Source organism: Pristiophorus japonicus, chromosome 8 (assembly GCF_044704955.1).
Source record: "Pristiophorus japonicus isolate sPriJap1 chromosome 8, sPriJap1.hap1, whole genome shotgun sequence".
Lineage (NCBI taxonomy): Eukaryota > Metazoa > Chordata > Chondrichthyes > Pristiophoridae > Pristiophorus > Pristiophorus japonicus.
In genome coordinates this window covers 78,671,322-78,698,388 of record NC_091984.1, presented here as the reverse complement: position 1 = coordinate 78,698,388, position 27,067 = coordinate 78,671,322, and the positions used below count along the sequence as shown (strand labels likewise).

General features: G+C 44.7%; 1 protein-coding gene across 3 annotated transcripts in view; it reads right to left on the bottom strand.

Annotated features, from left to right (window-relative positions):
* Nucleotides 1-1,708: 1,708 nt before the first annotated feature.
* Nucleotides 1,709-27,067, bottom strand: part of LOC139268583 (FYN-binding protein 1-like) — a 163,847-nt gene continuing 138,488 nt past the window's right edge. For 2 of the 3 annotated variants that reach the window (XM_070886947.1, XM_070886949.1), the window contains 8 exons: nt 26,193-26,268; nt 24,761-24,877; nt 21,562-21,581; nt 21,441-21,471; nt 6,737-6,851; nt 4,992-5,154; nt 2,821-2,854; nt 1,709-2,736 (listed from right to left, as the gene is read on the bottom strand). In XM_070886947.1, the coding sequence (XP_070743048.1) occupies nt 2,724-2,736; nt 2,821-2,854; nt 4,992-5,154; nt 6,737-6,851; nt 21,441-21,471; nt 21,562-21,581; nt 24,761-24,877; nt 26,193-26,268 (569 nt within the window). In that variant the 3' untranslated portion in view covers nt 1,709-2,723. The remainder of the gene's footprint in view (nt 2,737-2,820; nt 2,855-4,991; nt 5,155-6,736; nt 6,852-21,440; nt 21,472-21,561; nt 21,582-24,760; nt 24,878-26,192; nt 26,269-27,067) is intronic. The other variant, XM_070886948.1, reaches the window with a different exon arrangement.

Sequence of the window (27,067 nt, the reverse complement as noted above, 5' to 3'; positions counted from 1 at the left end):
CTGCAAAGGAATATAGACAGGTTAATGAGTGAGCAATAAGGTAAGTATAATGTGGGGAAATGTGAGATTATTCTTTGGTAGGAAGAATAGAAAAACAATATTTTTTAAAATGGTGAGAAATTATTAAATGTTGGTGATCAGAGAGATTTGGGTGTCCTTGTACACAAAAAGTTACCATGCAGCTAGCTACAGCAAGCAATTAGAAAGGCAAATAGTATGTTGGCCTTTATTGCACAGGGGTTAGAGTACAAGAGTAAGGACGTTTTGCTGTAATTGTACAGGAGCACTTTGAGACCACACTGAGTTCTGTGTACAGTTTTGGTGTCTCTACAAAAGTAAGGATATGCTTGCCTTAGAGGGGATGCAATGAAGGTGCACTAGATTGATTCCTGTGAGGAGTGATGGGCCTATACTCTCTGGAGTTAAGAATGAGAGGTGATCTCATTGAAGCAAATAAGATTCCAAGAGGGATTGACAGGGTGGATGAGAAGCTGTTTCCCCTGGCTGGAGAGTCTAGAACCAGGGGGCACAGTCCTGGGATAAGGGGTCGGCCATTTAGGACTGAGATGAGGAGAAATGTCTTCACTCAGAGGGTTGTGAATCTTTGAAATTCTCAATCGTTCAGTATATTCAAGACACCAATAGATTTTTGGGCTCTTAGGGAGTTAAGGGGTGTTAGGATTCAGCAGGAAAGTGGATCTTATTGAATGGAAGAATGGGCTCGACGGGCGTACCCCTGCTCCAATTTGTTATCTTAACAGGATGGTACAGTAGGAAATGGATGCCATTTTGAGGCTTGGGTTTAAGACTTATTGGTGGAATCAATCTTCTATTGATTGTGTAATAAAATTGTATTTAACAATTTAAGAACACGTTTACAACTTTGTTGCACTTTTTGCAGAGTAGTGGTAACTCTCCTCAAAAGGGGGTTCACTCAGCCAGCAGGAAACGCTTGTAAAAGGTGCTGGCTGTCTAAGTGGAGTCAGTGAATCCTGATTTCCCACACCCCCAAAACAGCTGCATGATAGAGCCATTGTAATGAGCCAGCAGCACGAATTTAACATGGTCCGTGCAACCCCATGAACAGCTCTCTGCAATTCTCGTTCAGCCCCCTGCACACCTGTTTTCTAGGCCCATATCTCAGCTCTTGGGATAAGTACGCGGGTTCCCATCACAAATGCAACATTGCCACTTGAAGTTACTAATCCACTGCCACATGGAGAGCCAACTGTTACCAGCACTCATTATCCCAATGATCCCATCAAAAAGGACAACTAGTACAACCATCCACCAATTCTCATTTCCCCATCAACTGTAGATAATTATCACATTACAACTATAATTTTCAAACGGATCTATGGTCATGATCAATGGGAAAAGCCAATCCTTCAGCACCATCTCCAACACTGGTGCCACTGCTCCAGAAATCCTGTATGTCACTTCCAGGCAGAGCTTATGTACACACTTCTGGAAAATGCATTTGTATGGACTCTAATAAAGACAAAATAGGGCTTGATTGATGCCCTGTCCAGGATGACCTTTGCAGAATGGTCACTTGGGGAAGGTACGACTGGGCCTGTGGAATTATATTCCAGCATCTTTAGGGGAAGAAAATAGAGGGAAACTGCTGTGGGTAGGATAGAAGAAACCAAAAATAGAATTGAAGTTTATCATCTAGAAAACAATTCACAACACAATTAAATGCTTCTTAAAATAGTGTTTATTAGATTGTATTAAACATCCCATTACAGTTTAATTATACAACAGTTTGAGATTTTGTACTGTTACAGGGTCTTTGATTCTAAAAGACATACATCTGCCTACTGATACAAGAATTAAACCTTAATAACCAATGCAACCCCAGCTGTGACCTCAAATGTTCTTCAGTGACAAGCCTTCTGCAGATTAACAGAAGAACACAAATGCCAGTGATCTAAAATAATAGTGAATCCCCAAAATGAAGTTGATCAGGTTCCAAAATAGAAATGGAGGTTCACCTTTTTGGAGTGACCCTTTAGAGCAGAGGGTTAAACCCGGAATGTCAACCGTTCTCTCTTAGCTGCTGTTTGACCTTTTGCAGACTGTTATTTATATTCACCTTTGTATTTTGTCCATTTTGCTGTTTGGGCAGCAGGATATTAAATTTAAACAAACAAAAGGACATTATAAGATCACCCAATTTACCAGCATAATTTGGACATGCAAGATATTGAGAGAAAGAGAAAACCTGCAGTGGTTATGTGTTTTCCTTTTGGACAAGCAAACATCTCCAGCAGCTTATGGTATTTTAAAGCTACAGCTCGGTCAGAATCAGCACAGATGGTTACAACAAAGTTATCAGCACACACTTTTTAAATTCCACTGATTCTTCTCCTCCACCCAAACAATGAGGCGTTCATTGGAATTATATTTGAGCCACAGGCACATTAACAAACTGTCGGTACTATCTGACTAGTAAAATAAATTGCTGGCAACAGGTGGTAGAGTGCAAATCCCAGAAAGAATGTTAGAATTTCTATATATTTTTTTTAAACAGCTTTATTAATAGTGGACAAACATTTTAGTGTGTTGTTGAAATGATTGTGCATTAAAGTAGTAGCTATAAATTACAGAATTCCAGTAGAAAAAAAGTCTTCCATATATTACAGAAAAAAATTAAAAAGCAATCATTTAAAATGAATGACCTGTGCTCATTTCTTTCTATCCAAAGTAATGCATCCCCATTATTTCTGGTTTCTGTAAATAAAACAAATATTAATACAATTTATAGTTTACCTTATATTTAAAAATATTATTTTTCTACACAAAAAAGGTACTTACCCAAATATTAAATGGCGTACATGGACATAACCATCTAAGACAAACAAAACAAAGTAACCAACAGATATTTTTGTAGATGTGGCTTCAATTTTAGTTAAGCAGTCACTTTTGAAAATGCTACTGTGTAAACAATTTTTTATTCTACCATTTTTCTTTTTCACTACTACCCTCTGAAACAATCTCCTAAAGCCAGGAAAGTGGTAAGCAGCTGTTCAGAGTTTCATCAGAGTGCATTACAAATTTAACAGTAGAAAGGCATATACCCACATTAGTCCAAGGTGTGTAATTGGGAACTGGCAAAGCTGGTTACACAAATATTTGGAGTGTAAGCCCAGTACCAGTGTCGCACAATTATTCAGGAACCTAACTTGAATCAAATGCTTGTCACAACTATTTGCTCCTGATAAGGATCTTCACTTACATTTCTGACTAAGTCTTTTCAAATGCCGATGTACCTGCTTTGTTTTTTCTAGCTATTGTTTTTATTTCTAAAGCAAATAATTTTCTGATTAATGCAAGGAGAGTTAGAATAGGGGATTGTCAGCAGCAGGGTGGGTGGCATCAATAACAACGAGGGCAACAAAATAATTTCAACTGCTATTGATTGGCAACTCATTGGGCTCAATTTTCCCCAAGCCCGTTTTCTGGCATATTGCCAGAGTTGCGCCGCTTATTTAGGTCAAGAAATGTGCGAAAATTCTTTTGAGTTTCCTCGATGTTTGTGCTGTAATCTGGAGCCACGCAGCGTGGCCAGTTGCCTCAGGGGGGGTGGACAAAGGAGTCGGGCCTTCTGCGCATGTGCGGGGAAAAAAAAAACTGACGTTCTTGATGTCGCTGAAGTGGCCGCGCTTGCGCAGTAGTGACCTCTCTATTCCCCCCCCCTCCTCGGGCACCAAGCCTTCAGATCAGCTGTCTGCGCCCCTTTCCGGTCCCCGGGTGAGGTGCCTTCCTGGTCCACTGTGGCCCCCAAGTGAGTGCCGGTCAGTTTGCTCCCTCCCCCGCCGAGCCTCTCCGGCCCCAAGTGCATACCTTCCCGGTCTGCTCCGCTCCGCTGTGGCCGCCCGAGTTCATGCCTGCCGGTCAGATTGCTCCCTCCCTCCCCCGCCCCGTCTCTCCGGTCCCAGAGTGAGTGCCGGTCCCGGTCCGCTCCGCTTCCCAACCCTAGCCCAGGCCGAATGGCCTCCGATGTACTTACCTGTGCCAATTTCTTTAACTCTTCGCAAGGGTTTTCTCGAGAGGCCACATATGCTGGCCTAAGTAGAAATGGAGTAACTATCAGCTGGCCAAAGTTGCCTAAATGGGCAGAATTGGCGTAGGTGGCTAGTCACACCCTCTTTTGAGGAAAAAACTTACCTAAAAAAAAAGTAACTAAATGAGTTACGCTGGTGCAAATTGATTGGGGAAACTGGGGATTTTTTAAGTTAAGCTAGAAAAAAGCAGCCTGCTCCAAAAAAAAAAACGGCGCTAATACTGGGGAAAATTGAGCCCATTATGAGCAAGTAGAAAAGTGTGACAATGACACGGAATTTCTATATGTCAGAAGTAAAGAGGTTCCTTCTGGAACACCAATCAGCTATTCTTCATGAGAGCAAAGCCAGTGAACATTGCAGGCTATATAAATATGGGGATGGGGCAGAGATGAGGAATTATCAAAACTGAGCCTTATCCAATGTCCACACATTTTCCAGAAGGGGGTCGTTGTTCTGCGACCAGAAACAGCAACTTAGCCTACTAGCCTAGTGATACTGAGAGGTCAAACGTAGCAATCTTACTACCACTCATGCTCAGATCAGCGAATTCATCACAGACCAAGAATCGTACCCGTAACCTCCATAATCTGTACAGTTCAGTACCATACAAGGTATTGTATTTACCCACTCAGCTACCAGGGTGCTGCCTTTAGAACATAAATAGGAGCAGGAGTAAGCCATTCGGCCCCTCGAGCCTGCTCCGCCATTCAATAAGATCTTGGCCTCAACTCCACTTCCCTGCCCACTCTCCATAACCCTTCACTCCCTTTTATTAAGCAATGTACAGATTTCATATTTTCACCATTTTTATCCAAAGAATTCAATACATTGTGTGGTGGGGAAATAAGTAATAGTTTTCTATGCAATTTGAATCCAGTGCGATCATTTATATTAAGCGTCATACACACAAATGTTACTTACATTTACCCTCAGCATTCCGACAGATTATTTGGTTTCCTTCTCCAATATCTATTACATCCAGCTTCTCTCTGGATTTTATGGGTAAATACAAGGATCCTTTTTTCTCTTGCACAACATTGTGCTCCACAAATGCAATGTTCTCCACAGAGATCTCTTTAGTGTACTAGAAAAGTACCCACAAAAGTTTCAAATGAAGTTTAAGCGTTCTCCACAAGATCAATACAAATGAGAAAGGCTAAGCTGCAGAGAGCTTACAGTGCCCCATCACAGCATCCAGCTGTTTCTTAACTGATTATATAGATTTTGCCTTCACTACCCGATCTGGATGTCCATTCCACATGACTCATCCTTTGTGTGAAGACTTCAGTCCTAAATTTCTTTATCACTTTAAACATATGCTCCTTTATCCTGTTACATTTTAAAATGAAGTAATGTTCCAAATGTCTCTACTATTTACCATCTTATTAATCTCTATATGGGCTTCTCAGTCGTCTCCTTTCAAGGTCAGAAATAAATGTTTTGTTCAATGGCATAGGTTTGGCCTTCATACATATATTGATGCCCAGCTTTACTTCTCCACCACTATCCTTGGCTCCATGATAACTACTAGGCTGTCAGACTGCTTAGCCAACATCTAGTCATGGATAAGCAAGAACTTTCTTCACCTCAACATAGACATATTAGGCTCCCACCCGAGCCCTCTGAGCCTCTGATCCCATCACTTCCTGGCAGCTTGCTCAACCAGAACCCATTAGAATGCAGCTTTAGAATCTTGTGTGAACCTCACATAAGCTTCAAATTCCACTCCTAGCCAACACAAAGACTGCCCATTTCCATCTGCACTTGACTCGAATTACCACTGAAACCTTCATCCACACCTCTGTCAACTCCTGGCTCAATTATTCCTATTCATCTCCTTGCTGGAATCCCGAGACCCCACTTCATAAACTTCAGCTTGTCCAAAATGCCACTGCTTACGTCCTAAGCCACATCACGTCCCACATCAAAAGCATCTATCCTTGTCAAAACATTGAATTTAAAAACCTAATTCTCGTTTATCAGTCTCACCCCATCCCTAACTGCAATCTCCTCCAGTTCTACATACCAGTGCACACCCTCCGTTCTTGGGATACTGTCCTCATTTGCATCCCCCTCATCCACTCAACCTTCAGCTGCAGTGTAAAATTATTTCACCATTGCACTCCTTAAACCTGTCTGCCATACTCTCTCTCACCTACTTTAAAAGCTACTCAAAATGTTTTCTAGAACCATCCCTTCACTTCCTTTAATCTTTATTACATCATTGCTGGTTGTTGTCTCTGTGAAGGATTTGGAAAGATATATTTTATTAAGGGAATTAAACAACGAATTATGTTTTTTTTAAACAAAATTCTATACCCTTGGATGTTCCATTTGTTGTAAAGTCTAGGGTTAGCCACATATCTAACATTCATACTTACTCAACACCCTCCGGATGCTTCTACCATTGATGTATATAGGCCTTGAAAATCTGTGTGCCAATACATCTCAGTCAAGGTGCCAAGATGCACATGCCCTGGACTTGACAAGGTTTGCAGGGTCAGGGAGGGTCCTCCGATTTGCACACACGATATGGTCTTTCAATCAGAAAAACAAACGCAGAGCTCTTGCTGCTGACCATAGTTTAACCATCATGTATTTTTCAGTGAAAATCACGTTGACATTTTTGGCACAGGTACACCATTTATTTGGGAAAGTAGACTCACGTTGAATTTTTCTCTAAATTCTTGCTCTTTCAATATTTTCTTTTTATCCACTTTTGTCTCCTTTTCTTCATTTAGATCTTTTCTCTTGCCTTTGAATATTCCTTTCACCTTCTCTCTAGTAAAATAAAATAAAAAATGTTATAGTTCCAAATTAATTTTCAGATTTATTAACAAATAATTGTATTTGTGCTTAAAAAAAAACAACATTTGGGAATGGAATATTTGTTCTACAGAATTAAGCATCGAAGCCAAATGTAACATTGGGTGTGAAGTGCTTTGGGACATCCGAAAGATATAAGATTCTATATAAGTTCTTTCTTTTAACATTTCTCTATTACATGTATTTGTACCATCACAAAGTTTTACTCTAAAAATACCATTACAGCTACCACTTTATACAGACAAGAATTGAAATTTGTTAACAATACAAAATTGAGGCAAAGACTATGACATCACTTAAAATGGAATTAGATAATTTGAAAAGAAAGAATATTAAGGAATACAGAGAAAGAGAAGTGAAATGGGTTTAGAATAGTGAGCTACAATTGAAGAGCTAGCACTGGCACTGTTGCGATGAGGCAAATGACCCCCTCCTGTACTGTAATGTCTATGATTTGTTAGGGATGCTAATATTCTGGTACATGAATGTTCTAGTTACCCAGGTTCTGGTACATATTGTACATAAGAACATAAGAAATAGGAGCAGGAGTAGGCCATTGGCCCCTCGAGCCTGCTCCATCATTTAATAAGATCAGGGCTGATCTGATCATGGACTCAGCTCCACTTCCCTTTCCACTCCCCATAACCATTCACTCCTTTATCGTTCAAAAATCTATCTATCTCCATCTTAAATATATTCAATGACCCAGCCTCCACAGCTCTCTGGGGCAGAGAATTCCAGATTTACGAACCTCAGAGAAGAAAAGTCTCCTCAACTCAGTTCTAAATGGGCGACCCTTTATTCTTAAATTATGCCCCCTCGTTCTAGATTCCCCACGAGTGTGGAAACATCCGCTCTGCATCTACCTTGTTGAGCCCCCTCAGTATCTTATATGTTCCAATAAGATCACCTTTCATTCTTCTAAACTCCAATGAGTATAGGCCCAACCTGCTCAACCTTTCTTCATAAGTCAACCCCTTCATCTCAGGAATCAACCTAGTGAACCTTCTCTGTATTGCCTCCAATGCAAGTATATACCTCCTTAAATAAGGAGATCAAAACTGTACGCAGTACTGCAGGTGTGGCCTCACCAATAGCTTGTACAGTTGTAGCAGGCTTCTCTGCTTTTATACTCCATCCCCCTTGCAATAAAGGCCAACATTCCATTTGCCTTCCTGATTACTTGCTGTACCTGCATACTAACTTTTTGTGTTTCATGCACAAAGACCCCCAGGTCCCTCTGTACTGCAGTCATTTGTAATTTCTCTCCATTTAAATAATAATTAGCTTTTTTATTTTTCCTGCCAAAGTGGATAATCTCATTATACTCCATCTTTCCTACTTTATACTCTATCTGCCAAATGTTTGCCCACTCACTTAGCCTATCTATATCCCTTTGCAGATTCTGTGTGTCCTCCTCACAACTTGCTATCCCACCCATCTTTGTATCATCAGCAAACTTAGCTATATTACACTTGGTCCCTTCATCCAAGTCATCAATACAGATTGTAAATAGTTGAGGCCCCAGCATTGATCTCTGTAGCTCCCCACTAGTTACCATTTGCAAACTGGAAAATGACCCATTTATCCCAACTCTGTTTTCTGTTAGTTAGCCAATCCTCTATCCGTTAATATATTACCCCCAACCCTGTGAACGTTTATCTTGTGCAGTAACCTTTTAAATGGCACCTTATCGAATGCCTTCTGGAAATCCAAATACAGGTGCAGCGTCCAAAATCCGGAGTTCCAGAATCCGGACCAATTGGTGGCAGGGTCGTCCGGAATCTGTAAAATGTTCCGGAATCCGGACCCTGCCGACCTCAAGGTGCTGCCGCTGGCCTGCCTCACCGCCGCCCAAACTCGGGCCCCACCACACCACCCCTCGCCCAACCTCGGGCCCCGCCTCACCGGCCCAGCCCGAACACTTCCCAGACAGCGGGGCCCCGCCCGACGACCTCATCGCCCGGCAACCCGAACAGCTCTTCAGCGAGCACCCACCCCCTTTCTGACATTCCGAAATCCGTAAATACCCGAACCTGGGCTCAGGTGTTTCCGGATTTGTGACGTCCAAAATCCGGCAAAACCCAAAATCCAGAATGTCCTCGGTCCCGAAGGTTCCGGATTCTGGACACTGCACCTGTACACCACATCCACTGGTTCCCCCTTATCCACCCTGCTTGTTACATCCTCAAAGAACTCCAGCAAATGTGTCAAACAGGATTTCCCTTTCATAAAACCATGCTGACTCTACTTGACTGTATTATGCTTTTCCAAATGTCCTGTTACTGCTTCTTTAATAATGGACTCCAGAATTTTCCCAACAGATGTTATGCTAAGTGGTTTATAGATTCCTGCTTTGTATCTCCCTCCTTTTTTAAAATAGGGGTGTTACATTTGCGATTTTCCAAACTGCTGGGACTGCTCCATAATCCAGGGAATTTTGGTAGATTACAACCAATGCATCCACTATCTCTGCAGCCACTTCTTTTAAGACCCTAGGATGCAAGCAATCAGGTCCAGGGGACTTGGCGACCTTTAGTCCAATTATTTTACCGAGTATTTTTTCTTTAATGATAGTGATTGTTTTAAGATCCACCCCCACTCCCGCAATAGCCCCATGATGACCTATTATTGGGATGTTTTTAGTGTCTTCTTCCGTGAAGACTGATACAAAATATTTGTTCAAAGTCTCGGCCATTTCTCCGTTTCCCATTATTAATTGCCCAGTCTCATTCTCTAAGGGACCAACGTTTACTTTAGCTACTCTCTTCCTTTTTATATACCTGTAGAAGCTCTTATCTATTTTTATATTTCTTGCTAGCTTACTCTCATAATCCATCTTCTCTCTATTATTTTTTTAGTCGTCCTTTGCTGTTTTTTTTAAAAAAGTTTCCCAATCCTCTGGCTTCCCACTAATCTGGACCACTTTGTATGCCATGGTTTTCAATTTGATACCATCCTTTACTTCCTTAGTTAGCCACAGATGGTTCTCCCTTCTCTTAAAAGTCTTTCCATCACGCTGGAATATATTTTTGTTGAGATATCTCTTTAAATGTCTGCCACTGCCATCAACCATGAAGATGTGGGTGTGCGAGTCTGTGTGTTTAATATGGAGCTTCACAAACTTCCGCCTTTCACCTTAAATGTCCGCCACTGGTCATCAACCGTTTTACACTTTAATCTATTTTCCCGTCCACTTTAGCAAACTCTGCCTTCAGACCTTTGTAATCTCCTTTAAGATCAGGACACGGTTTGTGACCCAACTTTCTCACCCTCCAACTGAATTTGAATTTCAACCATGCTATGGTCACTCTTTCCGAGAGGATCCTTTCCTATGAGATAATTTATTAATCCTGTCTCATTACACAGTGCCAGATCTAAGATAGCCTGCTCCCTGGTTGGCTCCGCTACATACTGTTCAAGGAAACCATCCTGGATACACTTTATGAATTCTTGCTCAATGCTACCTTGGCCAATTTGATTTGTCCAATCAATATAAAGATTAAAATAGCCCATGATTATTGCCGTATCTTATAAGCCTCCATTATTTCTTGATTTATACTCTGTCCAACAGTGTAGCTACTGTTAGGGTGCCTATAGACTATTCCCACCAGTGACTTCTTCCCCTGGTTACTTTTTATCTCCACCTAAACTGATTCTACATCTTGATCGTCTGAGCCAATATCATTTCTCACTACTGCACTGATCGCATCCTTTATTAACAGTGCTACCCCACCTCCTTTTCCTTTGTCTATTCTTCCGAATTGTCAAATACCCATGAATATTCAGTTCCCAGCCTTGGTCACCTTGCAACCATGTCTCTGTAATGGCTACCAGATCATACCTATTTATTTATATTTGTGCCGTCAACTCATCTATCTTGATATGAATGCTGCATATATTCAGATAAAGAGCTTTTAATTTGGTCTTTTTACCATTTTTCCCTGCTTTGACCCCACTTTCTGATCCACTCTTATTTTTTTTACATTCTGTCCCTTCCCGTCACACTTTGGGGGAAATGATAACCATCGCTACTCTGCTCTATTGCCTTCTCCTTTCTTTGAACTTTTTACATTTCCACTCACCTGAACCCTCCCCCCCACTATTTAGTTTAAAGCCCTCTCTCAGTTGTATGCAACTGGTAAAATTGCTTACAGATCAACTGCAAGCTTGCAGCTGCCGAATGTTTAGAAAAGAAAGCCAACTATCCTGTAATAAAAGGAACCTTGTTTTCTAATTCTCTCCCAAAGGCACTGACCCTGATTGATACACATTTCCATTGGCGCTCTACCCAAGCGGCAATCTTTTATTTGCAAATCTGTGGTGTATCAGCATGCTATTTGATTATAGTGAGCATCAAAGCCATGCCCCGTCTTGTCCTCTCCTAACTTATCCTTTCCAGGAGCAGCAGTTGTGGGGTAGCAATCAGGAGTGGGAGCCCTGCCTGATTTTTATTCCCTCTCCTAACCTCGTCATCATCATGGACAATCCTTCGGAATCGAGGAAGACTTGCTTCCACTCTTAGCACGAGTTCTTAGGTGGCTGTACAGTCCAGTACGAGAACCACAGTCTCTGTCACAGGTGGGACAGATAATCGTTGAGGGAAAAGGTGGGCAGGGAGCCTGGTTTGCCGCACGCTCATTCCGCTGCCTGCGCTTGATTTCTGCATGCTCTCGGCGACGATATTCGAGGAGCTCAGCGTCCTCCTGGATGCACTTCCTCCACTTAGGGCAGTCTATGGCCAGGGACTCCCAGGTGTCAGTGGGGATGTCACACTTTATCAGGGAGGCTTTGAGGGTGTCCTTGTAACGTTTCCTCTGCCCACCTTTGGCTCGTTTGCCGTGGACGAGTTCAGAGTAGAGCGCTTGCTTTGGGAGTCTCGTGTCTGGCATACGAACTATGTGTCCTGCCCAGTGGAGCTGATCAAGTGTGGTCAGTGCTTCAATGCTGGGGATGTTGGCCTGGACAAGGACGCTAATGTTTGTGCGTCTGTCCTCCCAGGGGATTTGTAGGATCTTGTGGAGACATCGCTGGTGGTATTTCTTCTGCAATTTGAGTTGTTTGCTGTACATGGTCCACGTCTCTGAGCCATACAGGAGGGCGGGTATTACTATGGTCCTGTAGACCAAGAGCTTGGTGACAGTTTTGAAGGCCTGGTCTTCAGACACTCTTTTCCTCAGATGGCCGAAGGCTGCACTGGCGCACTGGAAGCGGTGCTGGATCTGGTCGTCAATGCCTACTCTTGTTGATAGGAGGTTCCCGAGTAGTGCTGATGTCAATTATAGAACCCTACTCTAACCCAACTGAGATCAGCATATACCAGAGATGCGATCCAAGACTTTCCTGATCTATATTGTTTAGATCTATATTGCACTGGATGGAGCATTTATTCACAAAGTCAAGGGGGCAGGTGAAAGGCGGAAGTGTGTGAAACTCCATTTTAAACACTCAGACACACACATCTTCATGATTTGGATCCAAATTATCTGAAGAGCTGAGCACTGTATCTGTATAATTTGGATTGTCATTAACACCATCAAATACCAAACACAAGTTTTCACAATTTAAGTTCACTGCATTATTTGTCTATGTTACATCATTCTTTGTTATTGTTAGGATTGAGAGATGGGATGTGGATGTGCCCAGGGATCTGTAATGAGATCTCTTGGTTTTTATCTACACAGATGATTTGATGTAGTTGCAAAAGTAATTATATCAAAGTTTACTGATGATATCAAATTAGTGGCCATGGCAAACTAGGAGAAAGAATGTAGAAAATTGCATGATGACATGGACAGATTCATGGAGTGGGCAGAAAGGCTGCAGATGCAGTTCAATTGTAAATTGCACATTTTGGGAAAAGGAGCAGTGAATGGAAGTATGCCCTTAAGTAGGATTCTTAAGAGTGAATGGACAGAGACATCTCGGAGTATAGATACATATAATTTTATTTTGGGAGTGCAGGTAGAAAAGGTTGTAAAAAGCCAAATTGGATTCTTGATGTTATACATTGCATATATCAGGAAGTGATATTTATGCAAGGAATTGGTTAGGTCTCAATCTGGGCAGCACATTTTAGGAATGGTACTAGAGCTATGAAAATTACAGCAAAGCTTCACCAGAATGGTACATTATGAAGAAAGGCTCAACGTTTGGGGAGCATTTCAGTAGAACAGACAAGATTAAGTGGGGATCTAAAAGAGATTCTCAAAATTATGACCAGTTTTGAGAGTGTAAGCAGTGAATGATTCTTTCTAGTAATTGCCAAATTGGTAATAAGGAGGTATTGACTGAGGATTACTGCGGAAGAACACAAGGGAAAATTAGAATTTTTTCCATGGTAGGTCCCACATGGCAGATGATCAGAAAATTAAAAACCCCAGGGATCCAAGGGAAAGTGGCAAGTTGGATCCAAAATTGGCTCAGTGGCAGAAAGCAAAGGGTAATGGTCAACAGGTGTTTTTGTAACTGGAAGGCTGTTTCCAGTACTCAATCTACTGGATCAGTACTGGATCCCTTGCTTATTGTGGTATATATCAATGATTTAGACTTCAATGCAGGGGGCATGATTAAGAGGTTTACAGATGATACAAATATTGACTTATGGTTGATAGTGAGAAAGAAAGCTGGAGACTGCAGGAAGATAACAATGAACTGGTTAGATGACAGAAAAGTGGCAAATGGAATTCAATCCGGAGAAGTGTGAGGTAATGCGTTTGGGGAGGGTTAACAAGGCAAGGGAATACACAATAAATGATAGAACACTGAAGTGTAGAGGAACAGAGGGATCTTGGTTTGCGTGTCCACAGATCCCTGAAGGTAACAAGACAGGTAGATAAGGTGGTTAAGGTGGCATATGGGATACTTTCCTTTAGCCGAGGTGTAGAATATAAGAGCAGGGAGGTTATGCTTGGACTGTATAAAACACTGGTTAGGCCACAGCTAGAGTACTGTGTACACCACATTACAGGAAAGATGTGATTGCAATAGAGAGGGCACAGAGGAGATTTACGAGGATGTTGCCAGGACAGGAGAATTTTAGTTGAAGATTGGATAGGCTGGGGTTGTTTTCTTTGTAACAGAGGAGGCTGAGTGAGACTTAATTGAGATGTATAAAATTATAAGGGGCCTAGATAAAGTGGATAGAAAGGACCTATTCCCCTAGCAGAGAGATCAATAACGAGGGGGCATAGATTTAAAGTAATTGGTAGAAGTATTAGAGGGGAGTTCAGGAGAACTTTTTTCACCCAGAGGTTGGTAGACATCTGAAACTCAGTGTTTAAAAAGTACTTAAATATGCACTTGAAAAGCTGTAACCTACAGGGCTACGGACCAAGAGCTGGAACGTGGAATTAGGCTGGATAGCTCTTTTTTGGCCGGCACAGACACGATGGGCTGAATGGCCTGTTTCTGTACTGTAAATTTCTACAATTCTATGATTAGAACATGGAATGCTTTACTTCAAAACTGAGAAGTACTTTTTTGCAGGCTTCCATTTTATAAAAAGACTTTCTGTATAAACATTGCATCATTAACAATTAGGTAGCTGAAGATTGAAACCTTGTCTAGCCTGTCCTTGGAGCCTATCTAGTAAGGAGGCATCCATTCATTCTTGTTATCTTATATTTTATAGGCTGGTTGTAAGGGAGGCCTGGAGAGTCAGGTACGTATGTTATCTAGGATGAGGTAATAGACTGCTAGGCCAAGACAAAGACCACGATTGATGGGAGGCTGTTCAGGGGAACAAGGAATGTTCGGAAGAAGAATGTCTTTTTAATATATACAAGGAAGATGCAAGGCCTAGATTATTAGAATGTTCTCGGACACGCTCAAGGCAAGACAATCCACGTCGGATTCCCTCTGAGTCTTGTGATGTTAACAGGTTGTATTTCAATATCTTGTTCATGGTGTTAACTTGTATTTTAGACAGAATTCTTGTATTGTAGTTTCTTTTGTAACTAAAAATCAGAGGTTGAACGTCCCTTATCCAGAACCCTCGGGACCTGGCCTGTTCTGGATAAGGGATTTTTCCGGACGAGGGGTGGTCACGTTAACTTGGATGGGACAGGTACTGAGCAAGGGGATATCGGGGCTGACTGGCTTGGGGCTGGGAGTGTGGCAGAGAAATCATTTGTGAGGGGTGGGGGGGGAAAATCGGGGGGTCAGGCCAGCGATTGCAGGAGTCGGCAGAACGACTTCAATTTGTTCATGTAGGAATTCTGCGCATGTGCCACCCGGTGGCCGGGAATGGTTCTAGACAAGGGATGGTTCTGGACAAGGGAGGTTCAACCTGTATACTTTGAAAGAAGGGTCCCTCGAGTCTCAGAGTATCAAAGACCGAATCTAATATAAATCACTTGCAGCAGAGATTATAACATTCTTTTAAATGGTATTGAATAGGCATTTGAAGAGGAAGAATGTAAAAGGATACAGGCCAAGGGCATGAACCAAGCAGCTCCAGCAGAAAAGCCAGCAGAGCTGCAATGGGCCGGATTCCCTTCTTCTGTACTGTAATTTTTACGCTAAATATACATAAAGTCTTCACCATTTTAGATATAAAGAAAAATCACAAATGCTTGAAAGACACACCAAGCGAGTCCGCATCCAAGAGAAAAAAATGGGTTAATGTTTTGAGAGACTCTATTCTAGCCTAACTACGCAAGTTCTGATGCTGGGCCGTACAATTTTTTTTCTTTGCTGTGCTAACTTAACTGCTGTGCATTCCAGCATTTTCCATTTTCTATTACTGCACAATGGTTTAATTTGTAAAGACATCACATTACCTGTTTGCTCGATACAACACACAAACAAGACAGACGACAGAGGACAGCCTTGCCTGACTCCAGATCTGATTGGAAAGCTTTGCGTTTCCCACCCGTTGATTAGAACTGCACTACTGATGTCTGTGTAGAGCAGTTTGACCCAATTTCGGATGCCCTCCCCGAACCCCATTTTGGAGAGCACGTCCATCAGGTACGTGTGCGATATCCTGTCAAAGGCTTTCTCCTGGTCTAAGCTGATTAAACAGGTGTTCACCCTCCTGTCCCGCACGTAGGCGATCGTATCTCTGAGTAGCGCAAGGCTATCAGAGATCTTCCTGCCGGGGACAGCGCAGGTCTGGTCCGGGTGAATCACCAGCTCAAGAGCAGACTTGACCCTGTTGGCGATGACCTTTGACAGGATCTTGTAGTCCACATTGAGCAGCGAAATGGGCCGCCAGTTTTTGATTTCCTCCCTCTCCCCCTTCTGCTTGTAGATGAGGGTGATGATGCCTTTCCTCATCGATTCTGACATGCTGCCGGCCAGAAGCATACCTCCGTACACTTCCAGCAGGTCCGGGCCTATCCAGTCCCACAGAGCCGAGTACAACTCGACTGGTAAGCCATCGCTTCCGGGAGTTTTATTCGTCTCGAAGGACCGGACGGCCTTTGTCAGCTCGTCCAGAGTTAGCGGATGGTCCAGACTCTCTCGCTTGCCGTCGTCTAAGACCTCCGAAATAGACGACAGGAAAGACTGGGAGGCCGCGCGGTCTGTGGGCTTGACGTCATACAGCCTGGCATAGAAGGATTCGCTGATCCTCTGCAGGTCAGGCTGCGAAGACGTCACAGAACCGTCTTCTTCCTTTAGGCTGGTGATCACAGAGCTCCCCCTGTGTACCTTTTGGAAGAAGAAACGCGAACACGTCTCATCCTGCTCGACGGAGCGGACTCTGGATCGGAAGATGATCTTGGAGGACTCCGAGGCAAAGAGCGAGGCTTGCTGGCCCTTCACCTCTTCGAGTTCCTCCGCGACATCGACCCCCATCGACTGCAGCAGGAGCAGGTTTTGCATATTTGTCTGGAGTCGGGACAATTCCCTCTGTCTCCCTCTCGCCTCCTGAACACCTTTGAGGATGAAGAACCTCTTGATGTTCGTCTTGATTGTTTTCCACCAGTGCATCGGGGAATCGCAGAGGGGTTTTACGGTTCTCCAACCTTTGTAATCCCTCTCGAGTTCCTCAATGTTGTCCGGAGTCAACAGTTTCACGTTCAGCTTCCATATCCCTCTGCCAACTTTCTGGTTGTCCTGCGTGTGACAGTCAGCCAGTAGGAGGCAGTGGTCAGAGAAGAACACCGGCGTGACGTCGGTGGATCTGACCTTGAGCATGTGGGACACAAACAGGAAGTCAATTCTGGAACGGACGGACCCGTCTGGTCTCGACCAGGTGTATCTGCGCGGTGCTCCGTCTGCAGGGTTGCTGAAGACGTCGCACAGCTTGGCGTCTTTTACCGCATCCATCAGGAGTTTGGACGTGGCGTCCAGTTTGCTGTCGGCTCTGCTGGATCGTCCAGCCGCATCGATGATGCAGTTGAAGTCACCACCCAGAATGACCGGCCTGGACGTTGCCAGTAACAGTGGGAGCTGCTGGAAGAGGGCCAGCCTCTCGTTCTTCACAGCTGGAGCGTAAACATTAATTAACCCGAGAGGGGAGTTTTTGTACATTACATCTGCTACGAGGAGGCGGCCGCCCACCACCTCCTTAACTTCGGTGATGGTGAAGTGGCCTCCCCGCAGCAGAATGCCCAAGCCGGAAGCTCGGCTGTCGTTGCCCCCTGACCAAATGGATGGTCCATGGGTCCACCATCGTGACCACTGCCGGTAACTGCTGGAGTGCGGCAGACCGCACTCCTGCAAGAACAGCAGGTCCGCTTTGACCTTGGCGAGGTACCCCAAGGTGGAAACACATCGCGTAGTCGATTTCACGCTACGCACGTTAATACTAGCAATTTTTAAATCCATTTTTAAGCTATGTTTTACATTTACATACATTGCAGTTCAGATACATCGTTTTCAATTTTAGGTAAACCGTTTTCAATTGCCACATATTCTACAATGGCGATTTCCAGCATGTGTAAGTTATTACTATTTACATCAAATTCAACATTTACTGCACCTGGGGTGGCGTGGTCATCGTCGTCCTCTGCTGTGGGGATGTTTTGACCAGGGGACTGTTGCAGTTCTGCGATTAAGTCCTCAATGTTCTCTGCACTGTCCTCGTCTGGTGTTGGTGGTTCCCCCTTTTCGTCAGTCGCGGCGGTGTCGAGCTGGTGTGCGTCGACCGCTGCGTCGCTCCCGGTGTTCCGGAGGTGGGGTGTGCTGGGCACTTCGCTGCTCCCGTTATCCCGGGGCTGGTCTGCGTTGGTTACTCCTTCGCTCCCGGTGTCCCGGAGCTCGTGTGCGCTGGGCCCTTTGTTGCTCTCAGGTTCCTGGGCAGGGCTGTGTTGGTCGCTTCCCTGCTCCCGTTTTTCCGTGGCCGTGCAATGGCGCATTGCCTCTTCTTCAGGCGGTGGCACTTTTCCTCATCAGACAAGCTGCCGTCGCTGGTTTCTGCCGAGCTTGGTGGTCGCCTCTTGGCCTTGCGCCTTTTCCCTACTGTCTGCCATTCCGCTTCCTCGTCTGATGTCAGCTCGTCTCTGGGTTCGGTGCTCTGGGGGCGAGGTTCGCTGCTGGCTGCTGGTGGCTCGCAGCTCGCGGTAGCAGTGTTCTCTTCCTCGCCGTCTTGTCCCGAGTTCATGGTCGGGGGGAGGGTGTGGCTCTCCTCTGGAGCGTTGTGTTCGTCAGCTTCCTCCTCCTCTGGTGCAAAGTTCTTTGCTGCCTGCACATAGCTGCGATTGCGTTTGGGGCAGTTTTTGTAAAGGTGCCCAGCCAGACCACAGAGGTTGCAGCACTTGGTCTCCTTGCAGTCTTTTGTCTGGTGGCCCTCGTTCTTGCAGTTTCGGCAGATGACAGTCTTGCAGCTTGCCGCCACATGGCCTGCCTTCCCGCAGGTGCGGCACACGTTGGGTTGGCCAGTGTACACCATGTAGCCCCGGCTTCCTCCGATGGAAAAGCTGGAGGGTGGGTGCAGGATGGTTCCGCTGGCGTCCACCTTCAAGGTGGCCTGGATCTGGCGCTTGCTGGTCCATATTCCGTGCCCGTCTTTCACGTCACTGCTGCTTCCTGCCCCATCGACAAACCTGTTGAGGAAAGTCAGCACATCGATGACGGGGATGTGGGGGTCGTACATTTGCACTGTGATAGTGCGTCTTCGCTGCGACGGGAGGGTGAACAGCGGCTCCCAAGTTAGCACTGAGCGCACCGGTTCACTCGCCTCCTTCAAACCCTTCAGGAACTTCAGGCAGAGGGTGACGGTTCTGAAGGTCACATCGAAGCAACCTCTCTTCGGGAGGTCCTGCAAGGCGAAGACGTCGGCGACTTTCATGCCACATGTTCCCAGCAGGATTTTCTTCACGTAAAGTTCCCGGTTGATCATTGTCTGTCCTTCCACTTTCTTTACCGTCACTCGGATGGTGTTTCGGACTCCCTGGTTCGCTGCTCGGTTGGCCGCCATCTAAGTTGCAGATTCCTCCTTTCGCTGTGAGTTTTGGCCGAAGCCTTCATTCTCTCGTTGCCCCAGTCCGGGGCACGGGCGGACCTCCTGGTCCGCCCCTTGACAGGCCCAAAGGCCCGTCGAATCGTCAGTCGACATGCAGATTTTGTCTCCTCTCTCCAATTGGCGCCTGGCTCAAGCCAAAGGCCAGAGCCAGCAAAACTGGAAAAACGAGTTTCTGCAGTCAGTCGATTTGCATATGAATGCCCAATCAACAGGTACTCCACTTGATCTTAGCCAAAAGGCCGTGTGTTGTATCGAGCCCTTTGCCGAGTCCATCAGGAAGGACGCGGGCATCAGAGGGGTGACGATCCCAGGCAGCGGAGGCGCCCAGGTCAAAACCTCGCTGTACATGGACGACGTCGCCGTCTTTTGCTCGGACCCGCAGTCGGTCCGCAGATTGCTCGCAATCTGCGACCAGTTTGAACTGGCCTCGGGAGCAAAGGTCAACCGCACCAAAAGCGAGGCCATGCTCTTTGGTCACTGGACCGACCGAGCCTCCATTCCCTTCACCGTCAAGCCAGATTTCCTGAAGGTGCTGGGAATATGGTTCGGAGCGGACGGGGCGTGCGCCAAAAACTGGGACGAGCGCATTGCCAAGGTCAGACAGAAACTGTCATTTTGGGAGCAGCGCTCCCTTTCCATCACAGGCAAGAACCTGGTCATCAGGAGCGAGGTGCTCTCGGTGTTGTTGTACGTGGCGCAGGTCTGGCCCATCTCACGCTGCAGCGCCGCGGCAGTCACCCGAGCCGTCTTCCACTTTGTCTGGAGATCCAAAATGGACCGTGTCCGCAGAGACACGATGTACAAATCTCTGGACAGTGGAGGAAAGGACGTTCCGAACGTGGCCCTCATCCTGATGGCCACCTTTGTGTGCGGCTGCATCAAGCTATGCACAGCCCCCCAGTACGCAAACACCAAGTGTCACTACGTGCTGAGGTTCTACCTGTCCCCATTGTTGAGAAGGATGGGTCTGGCCACGCTGCCGCGAAACGCCCCCACCAGTTGGACCATGCCTGTCCACCTGTCCTTCGTGGAAAAGTTCTTCAAAAGAAACCCCTTTGACCACAAGGCCATCAAACAGTGGTCAGCACGTAAGGTCCTGGACGCCCTCCGAAAGAAGGAGACGGTGGACCCTGTCGGGTGGTTCCCTGAGCGGACTGTCGAACTTGTTTGGCAGAACGTCTCATCGCCAAAGCTTACACACAAGCACCAAGACGTAGCTTGGTTGGCGGTGAGGAGGGCCCTACCCGTCAGAGTGTTCATGCACAGCCGACGCCTCAGCAGCACGGCACGGTGCCCCCGGGCCGGCTGCGGGGCGGACGAGATTGTCATCCATCTCCTTCAGGATTGCGCCTTTGCAACGCAGGTCTGGAAAGAGATGCAGTGGTTGCTGTCGAGGTTCATCCCAAGCAGCTCCGTAACACAGGACTCTGTGCTCTACGGGCTGTTCCCAGGGACACACACCGAGACAGACATCACCTGCTGCTGGAGGGCCATCAACTCGGTCAAAGACGCTCTTTGGTCTTGCCGAAACTTGCTGGTCTTCCAGAACAAGGAGATGACCACGTCCACATGTTGCAGACTGGCGCAATCCAAGATCCAGGAATACGTGCTGAGGGACGCACTGAAAATTGGTGCAGTCGCCGCAAAGGCACGGTGGGGTAGGGCCACAGTCTAAAACCCTTCCGCCACGGAAAACCCGGGGGCAGAAATCAGCACCAAACTCCCTCGGGCTGTATTTGTATTTGTATTTGTAATTTACACTTTGTGTACATAGAGCACCAAACCTGTAAACATCAATGTAGTGCCATGTACAATGCAAGGTGTGTTATGAAATGCAAGTTTGAATAGAAAAAATGTAAATGTACCGTCACCCATTCCGGGCTCTGTATTGTAACACATGAAATGTAATTTGTGTAAATGTACCACAATGTACCCTGTTTATTGTACTGAATCGCAGTTGAACAGAAAAACGAGAAATGTAACGAACGGAACTGCCGTCAGCACCCAGATGTATTGTATGGGATTGCTGACCGCAGCGAAATGTAATGAAATGCCATTGAATGTACTGTACAGATTATTTTTATGAATAAAGTATATTTTGAAATAAAAAAAATAAAAAATCACATTACCTGTTTGCTTTAGCATCCATAGTGAAGCCATCTGTGAAATTAAGCACAATAGTTTACATAAATTACCCTTTGAACAGTATATCAATATATAATTAGGTAAACACCAAGTGGCACAACTTACCCTCATTACCGCCATACAGTCTTAAAGAGGAGAAAAAAAAAGGGAAAAGATCAATTAGTATCCACAAATTAGGACAATGTTAATATAATAAAATATTTAACTGTGAAAGCCATATCCACCAATAATTATCTAGCTACCATCCAATTGCCCTTTAGTGCAAAATTATGTAATTATAAAATGTGGTCAATATTAACAAAGCGAGAATCACTGCATAAAGGGGGCGGATTCAGATGATGCACCTGAAAAGGTGCCATCAATGCAAAGCCCGGTGGAGTGTAAGTTCAGGGCCTCATTATCAGTAGGCTGGCCATCCGTCCAATCATGTCGGCAGGAGGATGGATGCCCGACCACCTTTTCTGCACGAATTCTGGTGGGTGCCCGGAGCAGCATATTTAAAAGGTTGAATGCACCTCTTAAAACGAAAGTTGCATTTACTTAATCCCAACAATTTTTTCATCTCAAGTAATCATTGTGGAGCACATTGCAGATGGCTGGAAGGAAGTGAAATGTTGGCCCAAATTTTTCGGACACCTCTCTGGAATGTTGCTGGCAGCGGTCAGCACCAAAAGGGATGTGCTTTTCCCACAAAGTGGGAAGAGGATGCCTAACAACCTCAACCAAACACAAAACCAAAATACTGTGCATGCTGGAAATCTGAAATAAAAACAGAAAATGCTGGCAATACTCAGCAGGTTAGGCAGCATCTGTGGAGAGAGAGCGAGAGAGAGAGAGAGCGAGAGTTAATGTTTCAGGTTGATGACCTTTTGTCAGAACGTTCCACGTTGACCACTCCAGCATCACTTCCCTCACCACCAATCACAATGGCACACTATACCACCTCTTATGCTCCCTCCAAACACACTCACCTGCTGTGTGCTGCCTTCACTCATGGCATGCTCTTCTCATTTTGCAGAACCAACACCTCCTCATGACTCCTTCCCCAATTCATATTCAAGCTACTTACTTCCCACTCAGTACCTCCCCATTCTCCTATCATAGTTCCCCCCGCCACCTTAGCTTATGCACATGCAGAAGTCTCACAAATGAGCTGGTCTTCTCAGTAGCCACTCATAATTCTCCTCCTCCAAGGGAAGACAGTGCACAACACCAAGGAAAGAAAAAGGGGAGGACCACCCAACATCATGGCCCTCACCCAGGTGGGGCACAGTTAGAGCAAACAATATTGGAGATGGCACGGTTGGCAGCTTGTGTGACCAGTGTGACTGCTCATCACTCGTATCCCTTTATGTACCACAAGCAATTGCACCTTCAACCAATTTCAAAATCTCAACCAGTATGGTTAAGCCTTTCATGTGCAGCTGTCTAGCCTCTTCCATCCCAACTGTTGCTCCTTTTCCTCTAGGACCTTCTCAGCAGCAAGAACCTCATGAAAAGGACTCTGAGGACAGACCACCTGAAGAAGCACTGTCATGTGCTCCATCCCTCCCAAGCACCAGTATAGAGATTGGCACCACAGACAAGATAGATATCAAGTTATAAGGACTTGCACCTTTCACCTGCAGGTGAAACACACAGTACCAGTGAACAGGTGCAGGTATTGGTGGCAGGCACAGCCCAGGAGACAACTTACCAGGTAGTGATGTCCTCTCCTAGCTTTGCTGAGCTGGACTGAGATGTGGATTTCCAGGTCCCAGCCATGAAAAGAAAAGTGCTCAAGTCATATCGGTGATTATTTAATGTATGGATAGCCTGCCAAACACATTGAGCACCATGTCTGAAAGTATAAAGACTTCCAGCTTGTGCAAAGACTTCTCTTGCATGAAATGTCATCTGTGCAGTCTCCCTAGGTTAGTGCTCAGCGACCTTCACAGACTCGACAATTGGGCCCTCATAGCAAGTGTCTGTTTCGCCAGCTTTTGCAGCTATGATGTCCACAGTTTTAGTCTCCTTATCTAAAGGAAGGATATACTTGGAGACGGTGCAACAAAGGTTCACTAGATTGATTTCTGGGATGAGAGGGCTTTCCTATGATGAGATATTTTGTAGAATGGGCCTATACTCTATGGAGTTTAGATGAATGAGAGATGATCACATTGAAACATACAAGATTCTGAAGGGGATTGACAGGGTAGAGGCTGAGGGGTTGTTTCCCCCGGCTGGAGAGTTGAGATCTAGGGGGCAGAGTCTCAGGATAAAGGGAAGGCCATTTAAGACTGAGATGAGGAGGAATTTCTTCACTCAGACAGGCTGCGTGGTGCCAATTTAAAAAAAAAGAGCAGGGAAACTTGGCACATTTAATTTTGGAGCAGTTGTGGCCTAGAAAAATGGGCATAACTCTGGCAATATACCAAAAAACAGCTTTGGGCAAAATTGAGCCCATTAACATAAAAGCAAAATACTGCAGATGCTGGAATCTGAAATAAAAACAGAAAATGCTGGAAATCTCAGTGGGTCAGGCAGCATTTGTGAAAAGAAAGAGAGTTAACGTTTCGGGTCTGTGACCCTTCGTCAGAACTGGAAAAGTTTTAAATTAACAGATTCTTGAGACATTATGAATAAAGACATTAATGGCCTGTTATTATATGAAACATGTATAAACAAACATAACAATCATGCCATTGGCAAGGTAGCAAGCTGATGTTTTTGATTATTCAGAAGTAAGCAGTTTTGCACATGTTGGCTAAGTTTTGAGAGAAACAAGACAGGACTAAACCTTGAAAAGATTCCCTACAGTACACCATTATTAAATATTTTAAGTGGTTCCACTCTTGTATGTATGTGCCTAGGAACCGGACTAGAATTTGCCACCGCTGTAAGGATTTGGTTAATGGATTGCTTTCACAGCTAAATTAATCAATTTAAGATACCAGTAGACTTGACATACCAATTGGATAATATGTATATGGTACATATGGAACAATATCCATTTTTATCAAAGACACAGTCCACGCTCACAAATATCCAACAACAGATTCTAAATCTCAGATGTTTTGTCATTAGGACGTGTCAGAGAGGGACTAGACATTTTGCATTGGGAGAGAAAAATAGCAGGATCATCTGTTACATGCAACATTTGTTAGTCAAATCAAGAATTGTACTATCAGAAGTAAAATTCAGCAGGTACAAACTCTACTAGTACCATTATTGGAATTGGGGCTCTATTCTATAATAATTATAGTAATCTATAAATACACAATTTTCTTCAGGTCTCAGAGAGATAGTACATAGTTCACTATACCTTTCACTTTCTTCTAACTCTGTGTTCATTTCTCCTGTTCTCTTTGCATTTTCTTCACGCTTCTTGAAGATTTTCCCCCAGCTGATTTTAATCGTGTCTGATTTGGAAGTTTTGTCTCTATAAAGACCACAGAAAAATACCAGGGTATGAACCAACAAGAGAACAGATTTAGTTTCCTGCACTAATTTCACTAGAAAAGGTAGATAAAACTTCCAGATGAATGGAAGATGGAGGAATAAATACGAAAAGAATATTCGTTTATTTCCCCAATTATCTGCGGTGTTTTTTTGGCGTGCACGATTTTTGGAGGAGTAAGTTCAAGCTTCCCCAAAGTTTCTGCGCTAGTGTAATTCACTTAGGTAGGATTTTTTTAGGCTACGAATTTTTTTTTGCCTCATTGGGGGCGTAACCTGCCACCCGCGCCAATTCTGGCCAGTTCCGATTTACTCCAACTTTTCTTAGGACGGCGTATGTGACCACTCTGGAAAAGCCTTCTGGGCTGTTAACAAAATCGGCGCAGCTCCCATGGTCCGGACAGCAGCAGCAGAGAGGGGGGGGGGGGGGGGGGGGGGGAAAGAGGGGAGGGGCTTTCGGTCAGGGTTAAGAGTGCCATCGGGCACTGAGAGGGGAGGGAAACCTTCCAGCAGGATTAGGAATGGCATCCGACACCGGGAGAAGGCCTTTTGGCCAGGGCTAGCAGCGGCTACCGGCCACGGGAGGAGGGAGGCCTTTCTGCCAGGGTTAGCAGCGGGCACTGGGAGGGGACTTATAGACTTTTGGCATAAACTCTAATAATTTAATGCTGCTAAGCTGCTGCAATGTGCAAAGTGCTTGTGCAGATTGCTGAGAGCTGGCCAGAAAGTGTTTTATGTTTCACTTTCCAGCCTCAGCCCGCAGTGTGTCCCTCTTTACCCTGGCAATCTGATTTTTTTGGACGTAGATCTTAGGCTCCTCCCCAAAAGCTAAAGGACAGGCTATGTGGCGCCAAAATCAACAATTCAAAGGGGGAAAGTTGAATGATTTTTTTTTTGCCATAGTTGGGCTCCAAAAAAAAAAAGGGGTGTAACTCTTCAAGTACGGCAAAAAACAGCATTGGGGAAAATTGAGCCCATAGTTTGTAAAATTGTATTTGATATCCTACCACTGGTATAAATCACAGTAGAATTTAATGCCATGGAAAACCATGGAGTTCAACATCAAGATTCCCACTCCTGATCACCATCAGCTGACACTCATTGACTAGGCCACACAAACAATGGCCATTTGGAGAACCTTTTCAGAATCATACCACAATATGAATCATGGCCATCAAGAAACGAGGGAAAAAAGTTGAAGAAAAAAACTCTTTCCATTAAGAAATGCCATTTTGATGAGCACATCTGCACAAATAATCTGTAGTTGACAAAGTGTCAATGGCAAGTTAAGCACTTACTCTGAATCATTGTGTTCCTTTATATTGTGAACATCTTCATACACACTACTTTCACTACTTTCCAAGTTAGTTATGGCTGAGGAATACAAAAAGGGTTTGATTAGAAAACAAGTCTAAAGGAGTTTTTAAAAACAAACATTAATGCACATTTCACATTGATGCTATTGCTTTAATACAAACTTAGAAAACATGTTAGTGTTCTATTTGATCTCGAGCCAAGCCACTTCCATCATATCGTCTCATCAAGACTGCTTACTTCCACCTCCATAATATCGCATGATTCCGCCCCTAACTCAGCCACTCTGCTGCTGAAACCCTCATCCACGCTATCTCCAGACTCGACTATTGTCAACTCCAGACTTGACCATCAATGTTTTGACTGGCTTCCCATTCTCCACAAACTTCAACTCATTCAAAGCTCTGCTGCCCCAAATCCCGTGTGCCCATTATCCCTGACTTCATGAATCCTGATCCCCAACAAATTAAATTTAAAATCATCATCCTCATGTTTAAATCTATCCATGGCCTCATCCCTCCCCATCTCTAATCTCCTCTAGCACTACAACCTCCTCCTTCCCTGAACTCTCTATTCCTCTAAATCCAGCCTCTTTCACATCACCCCTCTTCCTTTGTCCCACCATTGGTGGATATACTTCAGCCACCTATGCTCCATGGACTCAAAATCCCACCACCTTGCCACCTCCCTCTTTTCCTTTAAGATCTTCTTTAAAATCCACCCATCTTAATATCTCCTCCTTTGGCTTTGCATGCATTTTTACCTTTGTGTCTCCGTGAAGCGCTTTGGAACATTTCTCTACATTAAAAGGCACTATTTAATTGCAACCGGTTGTTGATTCTGGAATGCTTTGTTAGAG